At 40.4% G+C, this 19,398-nt stretch overlaps 1 protein-coding gene across 1 annotated transcript in view; it reads right to left on the reverse strand.

Annotated features, from left to right (window-relative positions):
- TTC17 (tetratricopeptide repeat domain 17) overlaps positions 1 to 19,398 on the reverse strand; it is a 64,282-nt gene that overhangs the window by 34,768 nt on the left and 10,116 nt on the right. Inside the window, exons 2-14 of the mRNA XM_075152359.1 lie at positions 11,304 to 11,393; positions 9,598 to 9,767; positions 8,477 to 8,588; positions 7,200 to 7,331; positions 6,432 to 6,541; positions 5,997 to 6,141; positions 5,480 to 5,619; positions 5,076 to 5,236; positions 4,650 to 4,762; positions 2,950 to 3,090; positions 2,394 to 2,509; positions 1,081 to 1,255; positions 418 to 495 (exon numbers count right to left, since the gene is read on the reverse strand). Of these exons, the coding sequence (XP_075008460.1) occupies positions 418 to 495; positions 1,081 to 1,255; positions 2,394 to 2,509; positions 2,950 to 3,090; positions 4,650 to 4,762; positions 5,076 to 5,236; positions 5,480 to 5,619; positions 5,997 to 6,141; positions 6,432 to 6,541; positions 7,200 to 7,331; positions 8,477 to 8,588; positions 9,598 to 9,767; positions 11,304 to 11,393 (1,683 nt within the window). The remainder of the gene's footprint in view (positions 1 to 417; positions 496 to 1,080; positions 1,256 to 2,393; positions 2,510 to 2,949; positions 3,091 to 4,649; positions 4,763 to 5,075; positions 5,237 to 5,479; positions 5,620 to 5,996; positions 6,142 to 6,431; positions 6,542 to 7,199; positions 7,332 to 8,476; positions 8,589 to 9,597; positions 9,768 to 11,303; positions 11,394 to 19,398) is intronic.

Below are 19,398 nucleotides of genomic sequence, written 5' to 3' on the forward strand. Positions count from 1 at the left end.
GGTTTCTTTGGAGGGGGCTTGGGGGGGAAGGCAGGGTACTGGGGAGGAGGAGGAAGAGCAAAAGGCAGGCGTGTAGGGAGGGGTGAAAAATGGAGGAGTAGTTCCAAGCTATTTCTCTCAGTTAAGCAAGTGGCTGCCAGGATTAGCTAATATATTTGCTGCCCCACGTCCTGCAGTCACGAGAAGAACAAGTAACTACAGGGCTGTTTGGTCCACACTAAGCTAAATTAAATGGATACTTCCCTATATGTTTGCGCTTTACTTGTAAACATGGATTTTTAAAGTTAGTTTCACCTCAGTTACAGGCAGCAAATAAGCTTATTTCTTGCACATCACTGACTGACTTCTCTAGAAGTACAGAAACAAGTCTCAAATAAGAATTTTGAATTTATCTCATGCTACAGTTTTTTTACGTACCTGTTTCATGGCATGATCTAGAAACGCTCCTATCTTCGCCTGTGTAATAGTTTGATTGTTGATACGAGAATGCAAAACCTGGACAACAAAGATTTAATTTTTTTTTTTTTAAAACAACTGAATTAGTTTTACAGTATATATCTACATGGGTCATTCAAGTCTCACTTCCCTAAGTCTTCCCTTTAGTAAGGGGACGGGGGGGAAGAAAAATTGTTCTAAACAGATTATGTGAACATGTAACGATTAAAGCGGCCAACCTCCAGAAAGCAGCATGAAGGACTAACTTCAGCCTGAAGTTACCAACTTAGTAGAATACAGTACTTATTGGAAACCTCAAGAAGATGAATCATGTCAAGTGACTGTTAGAAGTTTTAAAAGAAATTTTAAAAGTAATTTTAAATAGTAAATTAAATTTCCTATTCTGTGTGCTTTTGGTCACCATCTGAAAGAAGTCAGACGACAAGTCTTATGCTGAGTGACAAGTTCTCCCTTTCTCCAGCCCTATTAGAAAGCACTTGCTCCCCTTTTTTGGAAGTACTGATGGGCTTGTAATATCAAGTAATCTTTCGAATATCAGAATCTTTCATGTTCTGAGTAAGATTTTTAAGGCAATAAAGAGGAGAACTTTAAAACAGAAAGAACTAATGAGAAAATGTCTCTTACTTGTCTTGCTTGATCATCCGGCATCTTGAATTTCAAATCTAGATTACTGTCTAGTTCCTTGACCAGTATGTTTAGGGATTCGTTGTTACGAGCATCAGTAATGGAAGAACAGTCTGGTGCCTGGGTTTCTCCATGCCCAACAGTATCTCTTGGGATACTCAGGACTGGCTGGACTCTAGCAATAAGGAGAACCAAGACAAATTAATAGCATGTGCTGCATGTCCCTGATCTATAAACGTAAGAATCAGCTACGTATCAACTGACAAGCCTCATACTGTAGGCTGCCACGAGACAGGAGCTGCAAACCAGGAGAGTTCAAGGACCACCCTTCCCTTGAAAAGTCATTAATAAATAAGGTCTTTACTTTCCATTTTTAAGCATAGAATACCTGTAAATAATGGACAATGCAGTAGAGATAAGACACAGAAAGTTCTCATATTATGCTAATAAGGACTGTATGAAGTTTAGGACTAAACAGATCAGTGAAAAAGAAAATGCTGAATTTTTTTTAAACTAAAGTTTGATTCCAAAAACATCAAGAGGTAGCCTTGGGAACAACATTCTAAGCTGAACACTGTTTTTTTCAAAGGAAGCTTCAGGACATTTGTGGATGGGAACCTTTGCTTTAACACCTGCTCAATACTAGAATTATACTGATTAGGAGAAGAACGCTTTCTTACTACCACTATTGTAATGTTAAGTGAGTAGGATATTATGAAATTGCATTGATCTATGTAAGGCAGCTATTGCAACATAGACACATTTATTTTATCCTATGTAATAACAAATATTACTATTCCACAACTAAGCTGGTTTTCTACCTCTATCCCAAAGGAACGAGCCAGGGCTTTTCACTCCTAATCCTTTTTTAGTATTTTCTGGTCTTCACAATTTTCTGTTATCATAACTAAAGCTAGGAGGATGTATGCAACGTACAGCAGTTAATTGTAGTTATTAAATAGATACTCACCTCATTCTCTCTCTCAAGGTCTTTTTTTTTTTTTTAATATACTCTACAAGACATTCAGACTTGTGCTTAAATCCTCATTCTTTTAGTAATACTGTAGATATTTCAGGTATTCACCTTGTACTAACAGTCAGGGAAGAATCATCATGAAATTGGATCTGTTATAGTTACAGCAAAGACGACAATAAAGGAAAACACCGTCCTTCTGTGGAACCGCCAGAGAAAGAGGTCCAAACACATCTGTGCTGTTGATTACTAACTGCATCCACCCTCTCCAGAAAGAAAATACTCATTAAGACATTAATGTGAAAATTTACAAATATAATTTTTAAAAATAAAAACTTGCCTGAATCCCCTATTTTCTGGAGGCAGGAAATAAGTTGGCAGTTCTTCTGGATCAGGAATTTTGGGGAAAGATTTCATGCACTCTGATCGCTGAGGCCAAAGAATATGCTGTTTGTCCTAAGGGGGAAAGGAATTATCTTTTAGTATTTTCTCAACATTTTTAATATTTTAACAAGCTAATAAGAACATAAGGAATAGTCTGGAGGAAAAAAAGAGCAGATATCTTTAAAACTATTATTTTTCCATCTTTTCTGGAATATCAGCAGTTTAGTTTTCTATCTTTACTCAGCTGTATTGCTTTATTTGCAGCAGATGTTTACAAAGGTAGCTAAGAACAACCGCCTCTGCGCTGTAGTATAGTTTCAAATGATGGGAAACTGGTACAGAGAAACTACAGAGATGCTTATATGTTGAAGAAATTCAGAATGCTACATTCTCCAGTGCTGCTGCACATCAAAACTGTAGCCCAAATGCTAAGAAGCTTCACGTAAACAAGGGCAAGATTCACTCTTTCACAACTCCTCTTCGAAAGGGCAAAGCTTATCCTCTCCACTCACTCTATTGGATTCTACACTCCACACTGAAACGATAGAACGAGCAACAGGGGAAGACTGCAAGGACTGGCTGTGGTCGCTTTGGTTTGCATGATGATCCAAATTCACAGATGTCATACTAGAAGTTGAAGAGTCTTCACCAAACTAGAAACAACAGAAAAACAATATTTAATAAAGAAAAGAGATGGTATATTACTGGCTGAATTTCTGCACATTATTTTTTTCCCCACCATTTATGTAATTAAGCCTCACCGATGAGCTGAAATTTGGGTAGCAGAAAAAAAAAAATTGAGATTTAAGCTTCTTGATCCACTCGCACCATGTTGTAAATAAGTCAACAATGAAAACACAAGTGCAAATCAACAAAAAAAATGCTAAAAGGTACCAAGCAAACATTTCTAATAGACCACAAACAAAATCTACTTATCTAGATGGCATAGCTCTAGTTCAAGTCAGAGTTACTAAGACTCGTGGCTTCCAAAATTATCTTGATAATCTGAATTTGTAATTATTATAATAGGAAGAACATCCAAAAAGAAAACAGCGTAATTAAAAATAATTATTCCTGTTTCTTAAACTAGGTAAGGGCAAACTTCAGAACACATTCCACATTGCAAAATAAATGAAACTACAATCTTTATCTGTAGTTCTAACGCAGCAGCGGTGTTGCTTGGATGGCTGTTGTTCTGGATTTTCAGTATTAGTATACACTTTGCTTCCAAAACTTCTCAATATTCCCGTATCAGATATCCTTGGTGCACTGTTTAATTAAAGATATACAAACAGCAAATACACACAAAACCGGACTAACACCTTATTTTTGGGCTGCAAAAGCACTCACTAGATTCAACACCACTGAGCTCTGCTCTTCCAGTTGTTAATTGCTTATGGCAGTTTTGTGCTCCTTCTGGTAAGAAAAAAGATTAAATCGGAAGGAGCATGCAAAAGTTGTGTAGCTTGAGTCGTACAACAGTGTCATAAACGAAAGAAACTATGATCCATTCTAAGGCTGTAGAGATAAGTGATTGCTACAATATTATTTTAAGCACACTTTTAAGCTGTTATGTTGGAATATTCTTTCCACTAAGGAATAATTCTTGTTCCATGTACCACACGTACATTAGAAAACTGACTCCTTAGAAAACCTTTGCCTCTTCATTAACATTAGCTGCCTAATGCTTTTTCCTGTCCTCTCTGAAGGAAACTAAATTGGAAAATTAAACATGTTTGCTCCTGCTAGCATGTCTGAAATGTAGTATATTTATGTAAGAGAAAGCTGTAATTCCTCAAGTGAGGATTCTCGTACTTCCTAGAAAGAAATACTTGGCTGTTCTAAGCGGGTTGAAAAAGCAAAGGAGTCAATATAGAAGTGGCTGGTAACTCACAGAAAACTAAGACTTTGGACTAAAATAAAGCTTTTCAATTCAAATAATTCGAACAGTTCTCTTTTCTAAGTAAAATAACGTGTTATACAATAAACTCTCTAAATTTCTATAATCCACAGTCGATCTGAGCTTGTATTACTAGCAAAACAAACTAGCATTAAATACTTTACACTCTGGAAAAGAGACGAAATGATTTCTCGCTGTAATTACCACACCCAAAATGGACCCCCTTTGTCAAGCCTCAAAAAAATGGAACTATGTCGCTAATAAAGCCAATGGGATGCAACTTAAAGCAATGGTATCAATTCACAGACAAACCTGAACATATTCCACGTTTTCAAAAATGTCTCCGCGGTGATAACGAACAGGCTGGTCCCACTGGCAGTGCAAGCTATGCTGCTGGTTGCCCAGTCTACAAATCTGATGGTTCCCTGCAGAGCACAAACATTTTTTTCCTACTGTATAAGCGAGGTTTCCGAGGAGACAAAGACAGCATACAGTGAATCCCTCCACCCCCAATTCAGTCAATCCTTTTTATTTATTTAATCAGCACAGAGGAAACTCTGTCTTCAAAAGACTCGAAAAAGACCCTGTTCAGGAACATATTGCAATCCCTTGTTTTAATAAGCAAAACACAACAGCCGCAGGGCCGCCTTAATATATAAAGAAGTTATGTCCTCACATTAATCTGAATATGTGCAATTCCTCATTGCTATAATGAGCATGAACTCTAAAAAGTTGTACCTAATTGAGCTTCTTTTGCCATCTGTGTCTCGTGAATGATGTTCCTCAAGATTTGTTCCTCCTGGATGAGCTTGTACTTGTCTAAAACATCTTGTTGCCTAAGGTAATGGTCATGCTGCTTCTGATACTCCTTCAATTCATTTAATGTTCGCTGAAGTGATCTTGAAAATTCAACAGTAGAAAAGATTTGCTTTGAATGCTTTTTAAAGTATCAGCTTTTCCTACAGTGTTGCACATTTTCAACTCTGGGTTTCCTAAAGTATGCTTATGAATAATTTTATTGCAGAGTCAAAGCAATATAGAATAATGATTTTCAACTTTCTATTTGAAACGTAAATAATTGCTGCAACAGAACAATAAAAGTGAGATTGTATGAATTGCCACTAGAATGCTTCTTTAGTTACCTATGCTGGGCTTCCAATTTTTGCTCAAGTTTTTGCTGACACAGGACAGCATGCTTCCTTTTTACAGCTTGCTCAAACCCTGGTTTGGCCTGTAGAGCATGATCATAACACAGGACTGAGTGGTTGTACTCTCCAAGCATCTGAAGAATGACCGAGAGAGAGAATTAGCCATTGTTCGGTAATATTTAATAAAAAAATATCAATTTTTAAAGCCATTAACTCAAATTTTAATTTGTGGTAACAAGCAGCCTGTCTTTTCTGAAACCCAAGCCACTATATCTGCTAAACAAAGGTGGTAGGAGAATTTCCCTGGGATTTATTTCCAAGTGCAGATAAAAACTTTTGCTGAAAGACAGACTTTTGGATGAAAGTATCTTGACAGAATCTTAAACATTAAGCGTGAAATGCATGTGGAACACAAGACACATTGTAAAAGAGTAAAGCATACAAGTCAAGCCAGAAAGATTAAATAATATTTGGTTTTCTACAAGTCTTGGAAAATAAAGATAGTATTTACTGCGTATATATTTCCCAGAGTGTAATAGCTGGTAAAGAAGTCACTGTAATCCAGAGCTGCATGGACCACAATAGCTGCATCTGCAGAGAAGTGAGCCCGGTGCAGAATATTTGCCAAATTTACCAGTGCAATATCTTTATTTTGCCTAAAAGAAAAAAAGGAAATGACAAGAAAAAAAGAAAACACAGACATTAAAAGAAGGCCAGACTATGTAAGAATCAAGCATAAGGATACATTAATCCGTCGTCACATATTAAATATGCAATTTGATAGAAAAATTTCTAAATTATATATATGCCTAGTATAGCACATAAAGACTAAGAACAAGTAACATGGATTACTCCTTAGAATAGAGTCTTAGAAACTGAAACCTGTTAACTAGTTAGGATAACTAGAAAAGCAATCTGAAAAGAAATGTTTATTAGCAATTCTCACCTTGAAGAAAAATGAAGGGCACGCATGGCACATTCTACTACTTGGTATGGCTCATTCTTTATCCGCCAGTAAAAAGAAGCCATATTATAGAGTACCCAGGAAGAAGAGTTCTGCAGTAAAGATAAATATATGAACTGTACTAACTACTAAGACATGAACTAAAAGGTTAATCAGGGCTTTAATTACTATGGGATGGAAAGCTGAGCACCAAACCTGCTCTAAGTTATCCTCTTCCTCTGGAAAGCTGCCATTTGGCAATACTTGTGAATGTTCATGAAGAATGAACTAGCACATAAATGTATTAAAGAAACAGAACTTCTCCCTTTCAGACAGGTAAAAATTCAAAATGAGATTACATGAGAAGTGACAGCTTAGCTGGAGTTCAATGACAGTTCCTATATTTTGCAGGAAGGCATTTAATAAAAACATACACATTTCAGTACTATTGTTTCTTCTTTAAGTACCTGCATTTTTGTTTAAAAGCTCTTGTTACCTTGACAGAGCAATGAATGTGGCTTGCCAGACCTCACAAATACGAGTCATTAAAGATGACAGTAACTCTCTATTTACTGGCTTTGGTGATGCCTTCTCCTACTTCTGCTTGCCTAGCAGAAAATGTTTTTAGTCTGCCTTTTGTAACTGAAATGTAAACCAAAAATACATGTGCAAAACTAGTACTGGATATGATTGCGTGTACCAGGCATATCTAATCTCGAGAGACCTTTCTAGCACTCTTTTTGTGCGTACAGCAAGATTACAGTTTCATACCTTCATTAGCCCGTCATAAATACGATGACCTATTTCCTCTATACTTCTTCCCAGCCTCCGTGATAAGTATGTGAAGATTGGATCTTCTTTAGGTAACAAGGGTGCGGAAAGATTAACTCTTTCTTGGACACCCTAAAATAAAAATTGGATATAGGTATTTGCTGACACTTTAACTAGAAGTAGAGAAATACACACAAAAGCGTGACTCCCAGGAAAATTTACAGCTTGGTTATTTTACATTCCTATCATCCTTTTGTATTAAGATCTTAGGGACTTGACAGGATAATGTCACCTTTGACAGATGAATAACATATATTATAATAGATAGGCAAACACTAGAAGCAGGCAAAAGCAGTCTCTGCTTGTGAATGCTATAGGAGAAATATTCATTTCTGGTAGCACTGTGTATCTGACAGCTATTGATTTCACTAATGACCACTGACGCACTTTACTCATGTTTGTCAGGTTACGTGCATGCTATGAAAGCATCCCCACACCTCTTCTTCTCTTTCTTCCTTCCCCAACAACAAACGCGCTCCTTTCAAAAGTACATCCAGACCCAGGAACAGAGCTAAAAAACTTCAGTTCCTGTTTTGTCCGTAAGAAAATCCTTATTTGTAGATGGAAAGTTATTTTAAAGACTTGTAATAAACTAAGTATCAAGATATAAGCACTGAAAGCTGCATCTGCATTAGAAAATTTGCTTGTATAATACTGTTGACAAAAACAATTTTTGCACCATGCTTCCACTGTAACCTTTCTCAAGCAGATGAACTTTGTACTAGTAAAGAACAATTATCTCATCCTCTGGGTTAGGGCTTGCCATTCAGATACCAAGGAGACAGTCAAGTATGTTAGGAGCTACCGACAAGCCTGCAAACAATTTTCTGACCCTGAATCTTCACGCAGTTTAACGACCCTATTCGGCACTCTCCAATTTTCAACTGAAACAATTCACAAGTTAGAAGCATTTCCAATGAAAGCTACCATTTTACTAATGAAACGTGTGTTACGAAAACAAAATCCTGCATTTTCCTAAAAATGCCCTCTAAAGTAAGGCAAACAATAACAAAAGAGAAACAGGATCTGTGTATCTGATAGAACTGTCCTCCCATAAGAAGCTACTTTAATCAGGGCACAACTGTGGTTTAAAAAAAGCCTGGAACAGTCTTGAAAGATTACAATACCTTTCAACCTTGACTGAGAAATGCCCGTGAGAGTTTTCTATTCCTCTTCCTGATGGGGAAAAAAAACCATACTTGCATTCGCTCGCTTACCCGTAAGTGCTGAAAAGCATGAATACTGTATGGAAGATCTAGAACTTTTGTACAGTCTGGCTGCTGCAGGTCTGGAGGCACTGGCGACTTTGTGTCTATATAGTCTTCAGGGCTGGGGACATAACAACATAACACAGCAGACTCCAGATTAAAATACTGCTGAAGTTCAAAAGAGACAGTACTGTAGTTTATGGGCACAGTGTTCTGATTTGACTGTTACAAAAATCCCGTGCTTGAGCACACCAGACCATTTCTGATGTCTTCCCAGATTTCAGTTGTATCAGGATGTCATCACTATAGGATAAAGTAAATAAATTTCTGTCTGCTTTAGAGAAAATATCAACATTTGGATAGCCTCCAAAATGCATCAGTGTCAACCTAGTGTATCACTACTATGATTAATGATCTATCTGCCAGGCAAACGGCAACGTGTGCAGATTAGAAGACTCTTCAACTGAAACAAACCAACCCCAAGTATTAGCCAGAAGCCAAAATGAAGGTATCTGAGGATAAAATTAATGTTTTCCCACTTCAAGTACTCATCTGATTACGTTAAAAAAATAAAACTACAAAAACAACAGTCAGCCCTGACGATGAATTACCGATGAAGCTGAATGTCAAGCAGACTGTCCGCACATCCTTTACTTGCTAAACCCAGGGGATGAAATATGACCAGAAGGTTCAACAGCTGGGTAATCAACAGAATTTCATTCAAATTTAAGTCAAGACAGTTTCCACTACAAGAAGTGTATATAGCTCAAAACACCCAAAGCGCACTCGAGCAAATTCAACCCCCTTCTACACGATGCACTTCAGTTTAATCCACGTCTGGTCGTATCAGCAGAGTTACAGTGGCAGAACTGACCGGGAGCCTGGGAGCAGAACGGAGAAGTTTCAGGGTAGGGCTAACACGGACAGTTTGCGAGAGACAGCATTTTTGTGTCGTACCCTTTCATAATTAGTGGCAGAGGTTGTTTCAATTTTATTCCACACTAACACAAAATAAAACAACTGTCATCTAAAGAACAGCCAGTGACAGTATTTTTCTTTTTACTTGCATTTAGAGATTTTGTCGATTTTTTCATTCAGTAAAAATCTTAAAATATAAAGCATCTTATTACCGGATATCTTTGCTCTCTAAGGTGATGTACGTGCCATCGTATAGATCTAGGTCCCCCAAGGGCACCTTTGCTTTAATGCAGTCCGGATCCTCTTTATTGTGCCTTTGTTCCAGCCCTGTGTCTCTGTCCTCATTTTCCTCTATATGAATCTTTTGAGCAACTAACTGTTTCTGTAGGAATAAAAAATAAGGAAACAGGAGAATGTATATTGATGAAAGCAAACTCTATAGTCACTAGGAGTTGAACAGTCCAACTTTTTCCTTAAAACAAAGTCCATTTGAAGAAAATCTAAAACACTCTCTTCAAATTTTGGGAATATTTCCCTCTATTTTATAACATCTGTAGGACATTTTTTGATTTAGATGGAATATAAATACTTTCATTAGAGATAATATGACTTGAACAGGCACTTATTTCTCCTGCTGTACCTAAAAAGAGGGCATTCCAACTTCACAGTAGGCCATTCAGAAAAAGAAGAAATAGTTGTTAACAGTACGTCAACTTTTCCATATTTGGACCTTTCTCCTCCACTGTAAGACCTCACAGAAATAGTACTGGAGATTGCAAACAAAATGCACTTCTTAACCATTCAGCCTGCTAAGTACAACTGAGATGGCAGGCTAATGCAAGAATTGAGACTAATTTCTATCAGCTTATGATGCGCCTTAGGAGCTACCTTTCGCCCCATAAAGCTCATAGGTATTGATTACTACGAGCAGTGAATAGACTAACGATCTGTCCCAGCAGAATAAGCTGTATTTAATTCTCACGTAGATCTGCAAATTGAAAACCCATTAAATATCAGAAGGATTTGCGTATGTGAAATGAGAAGAAAATTTGCATTTTTAATTAAAGCCATACACATTTGATTACACACTACTATGCAATACTAAAGATATATACAGTAGTAGCAACTTGTACAAGATCTTACAATACATAACTTCTGCTGAAAGTAATTTGTATGCCACCGATTGTACATCGGTAATTTCCAAACCCACAACCCATGTCCTGAAAAGCTTACAACTATTGTTCCACCCATAGCTAAAATGTCCATTACCACAAAAATGAGGACACCTTGCCGAGAAAGCCTGGCTGAATACAGTCACACCGCGGGCAGCCCTGCTTTTCTTCCTCCCTTCCACTTCTCCCATTCACCTACAGCTACGTCCGGTGCTCACCTGACTTCCCACTTAGCTGGTTATGCTCATCTGACAAAACCAAAGCTGGCACAAGAGAAAGGAGTGCACGGCCAGAAGAGAGGCTTGAGCTGTTAGCTTGCCCAGCCCATATCATATTTACACTTTAGGTTAAGTTATCAGTTTGAAGTTCATTAAAGCCCTTTTCAGAAGGGTGTTCTCAGAGCCTTTTTCAATAATAAATGGGCTTGAAGAAAAATAGAGGTGACCTGCTCTGTATTCTTCTGGAATATAGTAGTCAGCAACAGAATCCAGTACCTAAATGACTTTACTTAAAAATGTTAGGATTTATGGATAACAACAGGGAATGATGCAACTGGGGGCAATGATAACCAGTTGGGCAAACTTGAGGCACAAAATTCTTGAGATCTGAAGAATTCATCATCCTTTCACTGAAGCAGAATCATGCCAATAATGACTTTTGTTCCCCATCTAAACCTATCACTAAAAAGCCTGTGAAAAAAACCCTGTATTTTCAGAAATTAGTTAGTACTTAACATTATGCTTTACCTCCAGTTCTTTGAGGTAGTTAACTGTTGTTTCTTGTCTCATTAGTATTACCAAATCATGTGGGTTCCTCAAGTTCATTGGTGAATCCACCTGCAAGACATTTCAACAATCCATCATACAAGACATTCTCCTAATTAGTGTTATTTTAAAAGGTAAGAAGTTATGTTCATTCAGCTACAGTTTGTCTGTTCAGAGTTTTCTGTCCACTCAGCATACATAATATGTCCATAATTTAAATCTGTACTTCAAACAACATTGTTATTTGAGAATATTTCAGACTAGATATAAGGAAGAGATTTTTTACAATGAGGGTGGTGAACAACTGGCACAGGTTGCCCAGAGAGGTGGTAGATGCCCCATCCCTGGAAACATTCAAGGTCAGGTTGGACGGGGCTCTGAGCAACCTGAGCGAGTTGAAGATGTCCCTGCCCACGGCAGGGGGGCTGGACTGGATGGCCTTTAAAGGTCCCTTCCAACTCAAAACTGTTCTATGATTCTATGAATCCAATTCAAACCATGCTTTAATTTAAAACCTATTTTAGTTTATTCAGGCACACAAATTCTAAGCATAAGAGGCAACTAAATTTCTCACAACAAACATTACTAAGAGTAGCTACTGCTGAAATACTAGATACCTTAAATTGCAATCGCAAAAACCTATTTTCTTTTATAGCTTGAAAATTCCTCCATCATGTCCTTCAACAGGCATAAAGTACTTCAGCTTCAAGTCAACTCCTCCATGCAACTAATTTAACACACCGGCCTAGCATTAAAATCCATTGCCTTCAGGATTAAGACGTAAATGAACAAAAATCAAGATGTAAGCAGACGAAGACTGAAAACTCTGTTACAGAAGACCGTGCTACAGCTTCCATAGCTATGCACAGGAGTTGGCAGCTCAACGAAGAGTGACATTATAGGTAAGTCACAGACAAGAGTGGTTACACGCCAGGCCTTTATTGGTCCCTCATTAGGCTCCGTAAGCTACGGCACTTCACTCCACAGCTGAAATACCCCAGCCTTGTCTTCATGCCAAATCAATTCTGCTGCCTGACCGGGTGGGGGAAAGTCACTACAGTCGAGAAGGTGGTGTATGAGCAGCTGAGCTGACCCAAAGGCTCACCTCCAGGCTTCCAGCCCTGCTTCCTCCAATCTGTCGGTGCGATACCAGTTAGTCCTGCACGTCAGCTCTGGTGCCCACCAGGCTCTCCTGTCAGCTAACCCGAACTCAGTAGCTGAACAGGACATAATCCCCTATCGGCAGCTTTATCTGAACTAGTAGATTAAATTAGCTCATGGAGGATGCAAGGAGTATGAGAACAGAAGCAAGGAAACGGACAGGAGTATGTAATGACAGGATGAAGGGATGAAGGGTGGCAAGGACAGCAAGATCTCATAATTTTAACATAATGACTGTTATGGTAGTGTGCTGGTTTCGGCCAGTCCGGGCAAGACGAGATGTAAGGAATGTGCTCTGCACCGCAGCCGGGGAGAACGGCCCTACCTGGAGCCTCTGGCAGAAAGCCCCAGGGGAGACTCGAGGTCGACCCCTGGGGTTCTGGAGTCGGGGATACAGAGGATCCGAGGCCGCTACACTCCAACTGAGAAGGAGATATTGGCAGCATATGAAGGGGTTCGAGCTGCTTCCGAAGTGGTTGGTACTGAGGCACAGCTCCTCCTGGCACCCCAACTGCCGGTGCTGGGCTGGATGTTCAAAGGGAGCGTCCCCTCTACACATCATGCAACCGATGCTACGTGGAGTAAGTGGGTCGCACTGATCACACAACGGGCCCGAATAGGAAACCCCAGTCGCCCAGGAATCTTGGAGGTGATCACGAACTGGCCAGAAGGCAAAGATTTTGGAATATCCCCAGAGGAGGAGGTGACACGTGCTGAAGAGGCCCCACTGTATAATAAACTACCAGAAAATGAGAAGCAATATGCCCTGTTCACTGATGGGTCCTGTCGCCTTGTGGGAAAGCATCGGAGATGGAAAGCTGCTGTATGGAGTCCTATACACCAAGTTGCAGAAACTGCTGAAGGAGAAGGTGAATCGAGCCAGTTTGCAGAGGTGAAAGCCATCCAGCTGGCCTTGGGCATTGCCGAACGAGAAAAACGGCCAGTGCTTTATCTCTATACTGACTCATGGATGGTGGCAAATGCCCTGTGGGGTTGGTTGCAGCAGTGGAAGCAGAACAGCTGGCAGCGCAGAGGTAAACCCATCTGGGCTGCCGCGTTGTGGCAAGATATTGGTAGAGAACCTGGCTGTAAAAGTACGTCACGTAGATGCTCACGTACCCAAGAGTCGGGCCACTGAGGAACACCAAAACAACCAGCAGGTGGACCAGGCTGCTAAGATTGAAGTGGCTCAGGTGGATCTGGGCTGGCAACATAAAGGTGAATTATTTATAGCTCGGTGGGCCCATGACATTTCAGGCCACCAAGGGAGAGATAGAACATATAGATGGGCTCGTGATCGAGGGGTGGACTTGCTCACGGACACTATTGCACAGGTTATCCATGAATGTGAAATGTGTGCTGCAATCAAGCAAGCCAAGCGAGTAAGGCCTCTCTGGTACGGAGGACGATGGCTGAAATATAAATATGGGGAGGCCTGGCAGATTCATTCTATCACACTCCCACAAACCCACCAAGGCAAGCGCTATGTGCTCACCACGGTGGAATCAACCACCGGATGGCTGGAAACATACCCTGTGCCCCATGCCACTGCCCGGAACACCATCCTGGGCCTTGAAAAGCAAGTCCTATGGCGACATGGCACCCCAGAAAGAATTGAGTCAGACAACGGGACTCATTTCCGAAACACCCTCATAGACACCTGGGCCAAAGAGCATGGCATTGAGTGGGTCTGTCACATCCCCTACCATGCACCAGCCTCTGGGAAAATCAAACGATACAATGGGCTGTTAAAGACTACGCTGAGGGCAATGGGTGGTGGGACATTCAAGCACTGGGACACACATTTAGAAAAGCCACCTGGTTAGTCAACACTAGGGGATCTGCCAACTGAGCTGGCCCTGCCCAGTCAAAATTTTTACGTACTGTAGAAGGGGATAAAGTCCCTGCAGTGCAAATAAAAAATACGTTGGGGAAGACAGTCTGGGTTATTCCTGCCTTGGGCAAAGGCAAACCCATCCGTGGGATTGCTTTTGCTCAAGGACCTGGGTGCACTTGGTGGGTGATGCAGGAGGATGGGGAAGTCTGGTGTGTACCTTAAGGAGATTTGATTTTGGGTGAAAATAGCCAATGAATTAAATTGTATGATGTTAATTGCTATATAATATGTATGTCATCACTTCTATGGTTGCTATATGCTATATCAACGGTATTACAGTAAGAACCACCCAGATTAATGAAGAATGGACTTTGATGAAACTGAGCAAGGTGCAACTATGATAGAACCGGATGAGCGCAGCGATAATGGAACCAGAACTGGCTTCAGCATGCAACAGTCCAACACCACACACCACCTCTCCTGCCCTGAAGGACTGTTCTGACAGATGGAGCCCAAAGTCATGGACTAAATGAACTCAACGGACATTTTATAGGGATGGCCCACGGACTAAGGGAATGATATCTGTATGTATATATCAAAGGACAGGAAGAGTGGTGGTGATTAATTGGAATGTATTGGGAAGTGTGGGACATGGACATGACGCAGATGGTATAGAATAAGGGGTGGATACTGTGCTGGTTTTGGCTGGGATAGAGTTAATTTTCTTCCTAGTAGCTGGTATAGTGCTGTGTTTTGGTTTTAAGATGAGAATAGTGTTGATAACACACTGATGTTTTAGTTGTTGCTGAGCAGTGCTTACACTGGTCAAGGACTTTTCAGCTTCTCATGCCCTGCCAGCGAGAAGCAGGGAGGGGGCACAGCCAGGACAGCTGACCCAAACTGGCCAAAGGGATATTCCATACCATATGACGTCATGCTCAGAATATAAATTGCGGGGAGTTGGCCGGGGGGGCAGCAACTGCTGCTTGGGAACTGGCTGCGCATCCATCCGCAGGTGGTGAGCAATTGCATTATGCATCACTTATTGGTATATTCTTTTATCATCATTATTATTATTATCATTTTGCCTTCCCTTTCTTTCCTATTAAACCGTCTTTATGTCAACCCATGAATTTTACTTTTTTTCCCCCGATTCTCTCTCCCATCCCACTGCAGGGGGGCGGGGAGCGAGCAAATGGCTGTGTGGTGTTTAGCTGCATGCTGCGTTAAACCACAACAGGTAGACGGTCTACACGAAGATGTTCCTGGATCTGTCCAGTTTCCATTCAAGCTTTCAGCACACGGAACTAGCTACTGCGTAAAGGAGTAAGCACTACCTGTGCGTTAGCGCTGATACCTCTACATGGGCTGTCCACCACCATGATATCTGGCTAAACTTGGTGTCGTTATAATTTAATGGAAAAATTTGCCATATATACGTGTGCAGGGGAACCTCCTGAGCTCCAGCTCTTCATTTTTTGTCAACTTTCCAAACGACTTGGACATATTTCTGGGACTCTCTCTTGTTGCAGAGAACTGCATTTCCAGCAGGACAACAGCAAATTTCCTGGTCATTTTAATGTGTCCTGTCAACAGATTAAGCCTTGGACCATGTTCTCTTGAGATAATAAGCTCAAATCTACTTTCTTTGGACTACTGACTGTGAAGTCTACGTTCCTTGCAAACCTCCCTCCTGAGCAAGGATCCTATCCTCTAAGATGAAAACATTTGTTCCTTTTATTCCCCCCCAAAAAAAAAACCCCTAGGGGTGGTTTTGGCTAAATTTGGCTAAGTATTCCTTCCCAAATCAAAAGCTGAACTGCTTCTTTTAGTATGGAGCCATTTTGGCAGGTGGCTACCTACACAGTCCAGATACTTACACGTAACTAATTTTCTGCCTTAGCAAATTAATTCTCTTATATCACCAGATGAATAGAAAATAACAGGTGCTACTGACACCAGTTAATTTTCACACTATGAATTTGGAGATTATGGATTTAACTGTTGCCAGTAAAGGGTGACCAAGTATTAGCAATGATCCAGAGAAGCACAGAAAATAGCATATAAAAAACCCTATGCTGTTAGTTGAAGTATTAAAGTCTACAGCATTTTACTCACAGTTGTATTTCATATTTCCTCCTACGGGCCCCACCTCACCTTGAACTGGTTGCACACAAAACCAGAGTTACGCACTGAATGTAGCACTTGACCATGCCTCATTTACTAGAGAAACTACTGTGGCACGTGCAAGCGAATGAGAGATGAATTTGCAAAGAAAATAAGGGAAAGTTTTACTCTGTTTAAAGCGCTTGATCACCCATTCCAAAATAGCACTCTTCCTCTGACATGTAGAGGCTGCTTGCATGATATGACACAGTCACTGAGAGCAAAGTCAACGATCCGCTCCACTTTCAGTGACAAACTACATCTGGGGAGCGATTTTTTGCAGAAAGTTATGCATTTAGAAAGCCTTATTCTGAAAGATGAAGGATCTCGGCTTATCATTCATTCAGAAATGGAATGATATTCAGGGAAAGCTTCTGCTTTAACTTTTGAAAAACCAGTCTCAGGAGAGTTAGGTCTGAATCTAGCGTTTGGGAGTTCGGAGTGGTATGTTACCCACCCAGCGTGCACGGGTTGACAGAAAAGTAACGCAACAAGTACCAAATTCCTATCAACTACTACCTGGCAGCAGAAACCAAAGCGATAACAACAACCAAACAGCAACGTTGCCGAATTCATTCGTAAGGTTATGAATATGAAAGGTCACATCCACCAGGAAATCATCTCAAGTTAAGCAGCATGCATGATATTTTTCTTTAGTCTTCAGATTTTCACTTCCAGATCTGACCTCAGTTTGTCACCAGCAAATGAGCACTTTCTAATAATAGCAAAACCCTTCAACCTAGTAGAAAGTTAATATTATTACATAACCTTAGCAGTCATTATCTCTTTAAGACCAATGCAGTGCGTAAACAAAAAGCTCTAAAATAAAAACTTTAGTAGTAAATCCAACTTTACATTTGTTTACATTTGATCATTTCTGACTCTGAAAGTTCAAGACTTCCACTGCAAGAAATTATCAGAGTAAAGGCTATTATTAGCTCCTAAAAATAAAAATCCATTTTAGGTGCAATAATTTCGGAAAAAGAATTTGAATGGAAAAATTAAGCAGCTACACTGGACAATCACGCAAGGTTTGCAGAGGAAACTTGAGCCAGCACATCCAATGCGTTCAGAGCACTTTTGGCAGCTTGTAAAAGTAAGCCGAATATACTGTATCAGTTCTTATACTCTTCAGTTTATACATTTACAGTATGAAGGCATTACAAAATGATAACTGAGGAAATAAAAAGCAATTTTTTTTAGAGCTGAATGCTATATGACACAAAGGAAAACAGATTCTTAATTGAAAACCACAGGAGATCTTATGATCTCATGCCTGCAAATGAGGAAAATAATGCCAACCTGGTCTTCAACAGGCATCAGTTTGGAGGATGACGGTGCTCAAACATAAGAATTTCATAGAATTTAAAGTGCAATTTCCTAATCTGCTTAGATTGATCCAAAAAATCACTCTGCTGCCAAGTAGGGGAATCCTCCCTTTTCTTCCTACCTGTAATCTTACAGCTCCACTGAGAAACAGGCCAGCCAAGTCAGCTGAAAAATAACTTAAAAGATTAAACAGTTCGTTTTCAGCCAGATCAGCAGGCTAGTCTGAATTGGCCTCAGGTGAGCACTTCATCATCCCCCTCTCTGTAGTGACAGCCACGTGGCGCTCGAACTGCAACCTGTTCCTCGCAGATCCAGCCAGCAATACTGTCAAGACTTCTGGTCCGTCATCCACCTTTTTACAACATCCCTCCCCAGATCAAACATGTTTTCTTTTACAGTGGCAGCCTCTTCTACAGCTGGAAAAAGGGAAAGCTGACCTACTCAGCTGTGAAGAGCACCAATACTGCATTTGCCACCGAGGGCAGTAATGCCACCTCATGAAGAATTTAGCGCAGTGAGTAGGTAGCAAACAAAGATGATATATCGGCATAATCTAGGCAGCAGAAGTAACAGTAGCAGCAGCGGTAAAGATAAGTGGGCAGCAGCACGTGCTGAAATTGAGAACGCAGGCTCAGAGCTCTGCAGGGCTTGCCGCATGGGTGCTCACTCTTCGCCCCGTCCTTGCTGCTGGTGCTGCTCGTGCTCGAGTGCCACCTAGCATCTCCCTGCTTTCCACTGCAGCCCTATCCCAAAACCCAGAAAATTATACCCTGAATAAAAACATAAGACATGCCAGAACTTTCCTGTGGGCTGCTGCTTAGAAAAATTCAAAGAGACGACAACGCACCCTGAAGATTTAGAAAAGCCCTCAGAGCTTCACTCACCTGTCAAATAATTCTTTAGTCAGAAATACAATAGTCCAAATAAAACGTATTTGATGGATACCTGAAGCCTGCTCTGGATTACACCCCTTCCTTCCCACAAGAAAAATACTCTGAAGACTCTAAGCAGATTTTAGAAGATAGTGGTTTCGTTCAGTCTCATGTCATGCTTGTGCTCTTACAGACACTCGCCGCCTCTATTTAAGTCACCCAGAGACTGATCCGGTTGGGGAAATGCCCCCAGTTTCAAGAAAGTATCTAAAACAAAACAAGAGGCTGGTTCCACCGGAGAATTTCTACATAAAGTATCAAGTTATTTTCCTTTTCTTTATGTCTGTTGCCTTTGCACAGCTGAACGACATCTTCATGGTATCCATTAGAGAAAATATTTCTTTAGACAGAAAACAGTAAGCAACATGAACGGTACTGGATCATTTTGAGGAAAAAGCACATTATATCCACAACTGCATACGATCTTAGGGTACAAACGGTATGTATTTACTAGCTCAAAGCCATAGCTCCCCTCTTTTATGACAGCTCAGGTATTTGCAAATAATTGTGTACTGAAATAAAGGGCGTACATGGGCCCCGTCTTATTAAGCTTCACCAGACTTGCTGATGATACAGTCCTGGGACTGCTGGAATAAATAAAAGTTTGTATTTGTTCTGAGCACTGCTGAAGATGTATGTGGTACAGTGTTTG

The sequence above is a fragment of the Calonectris borealis genome, chromosome 5, assembly GCF_964195595.1.
Source record: "Calonectris borealis chromosome 5, bCalBor7.hap1.2, whole genome shotgun sequence".
NCBI classification, from domain to species: Eukaryota; Metazoa; Chordata; class Aves; order Procellariiformes; family Procellariidae; genus Calonectris; species Calonectris borealis.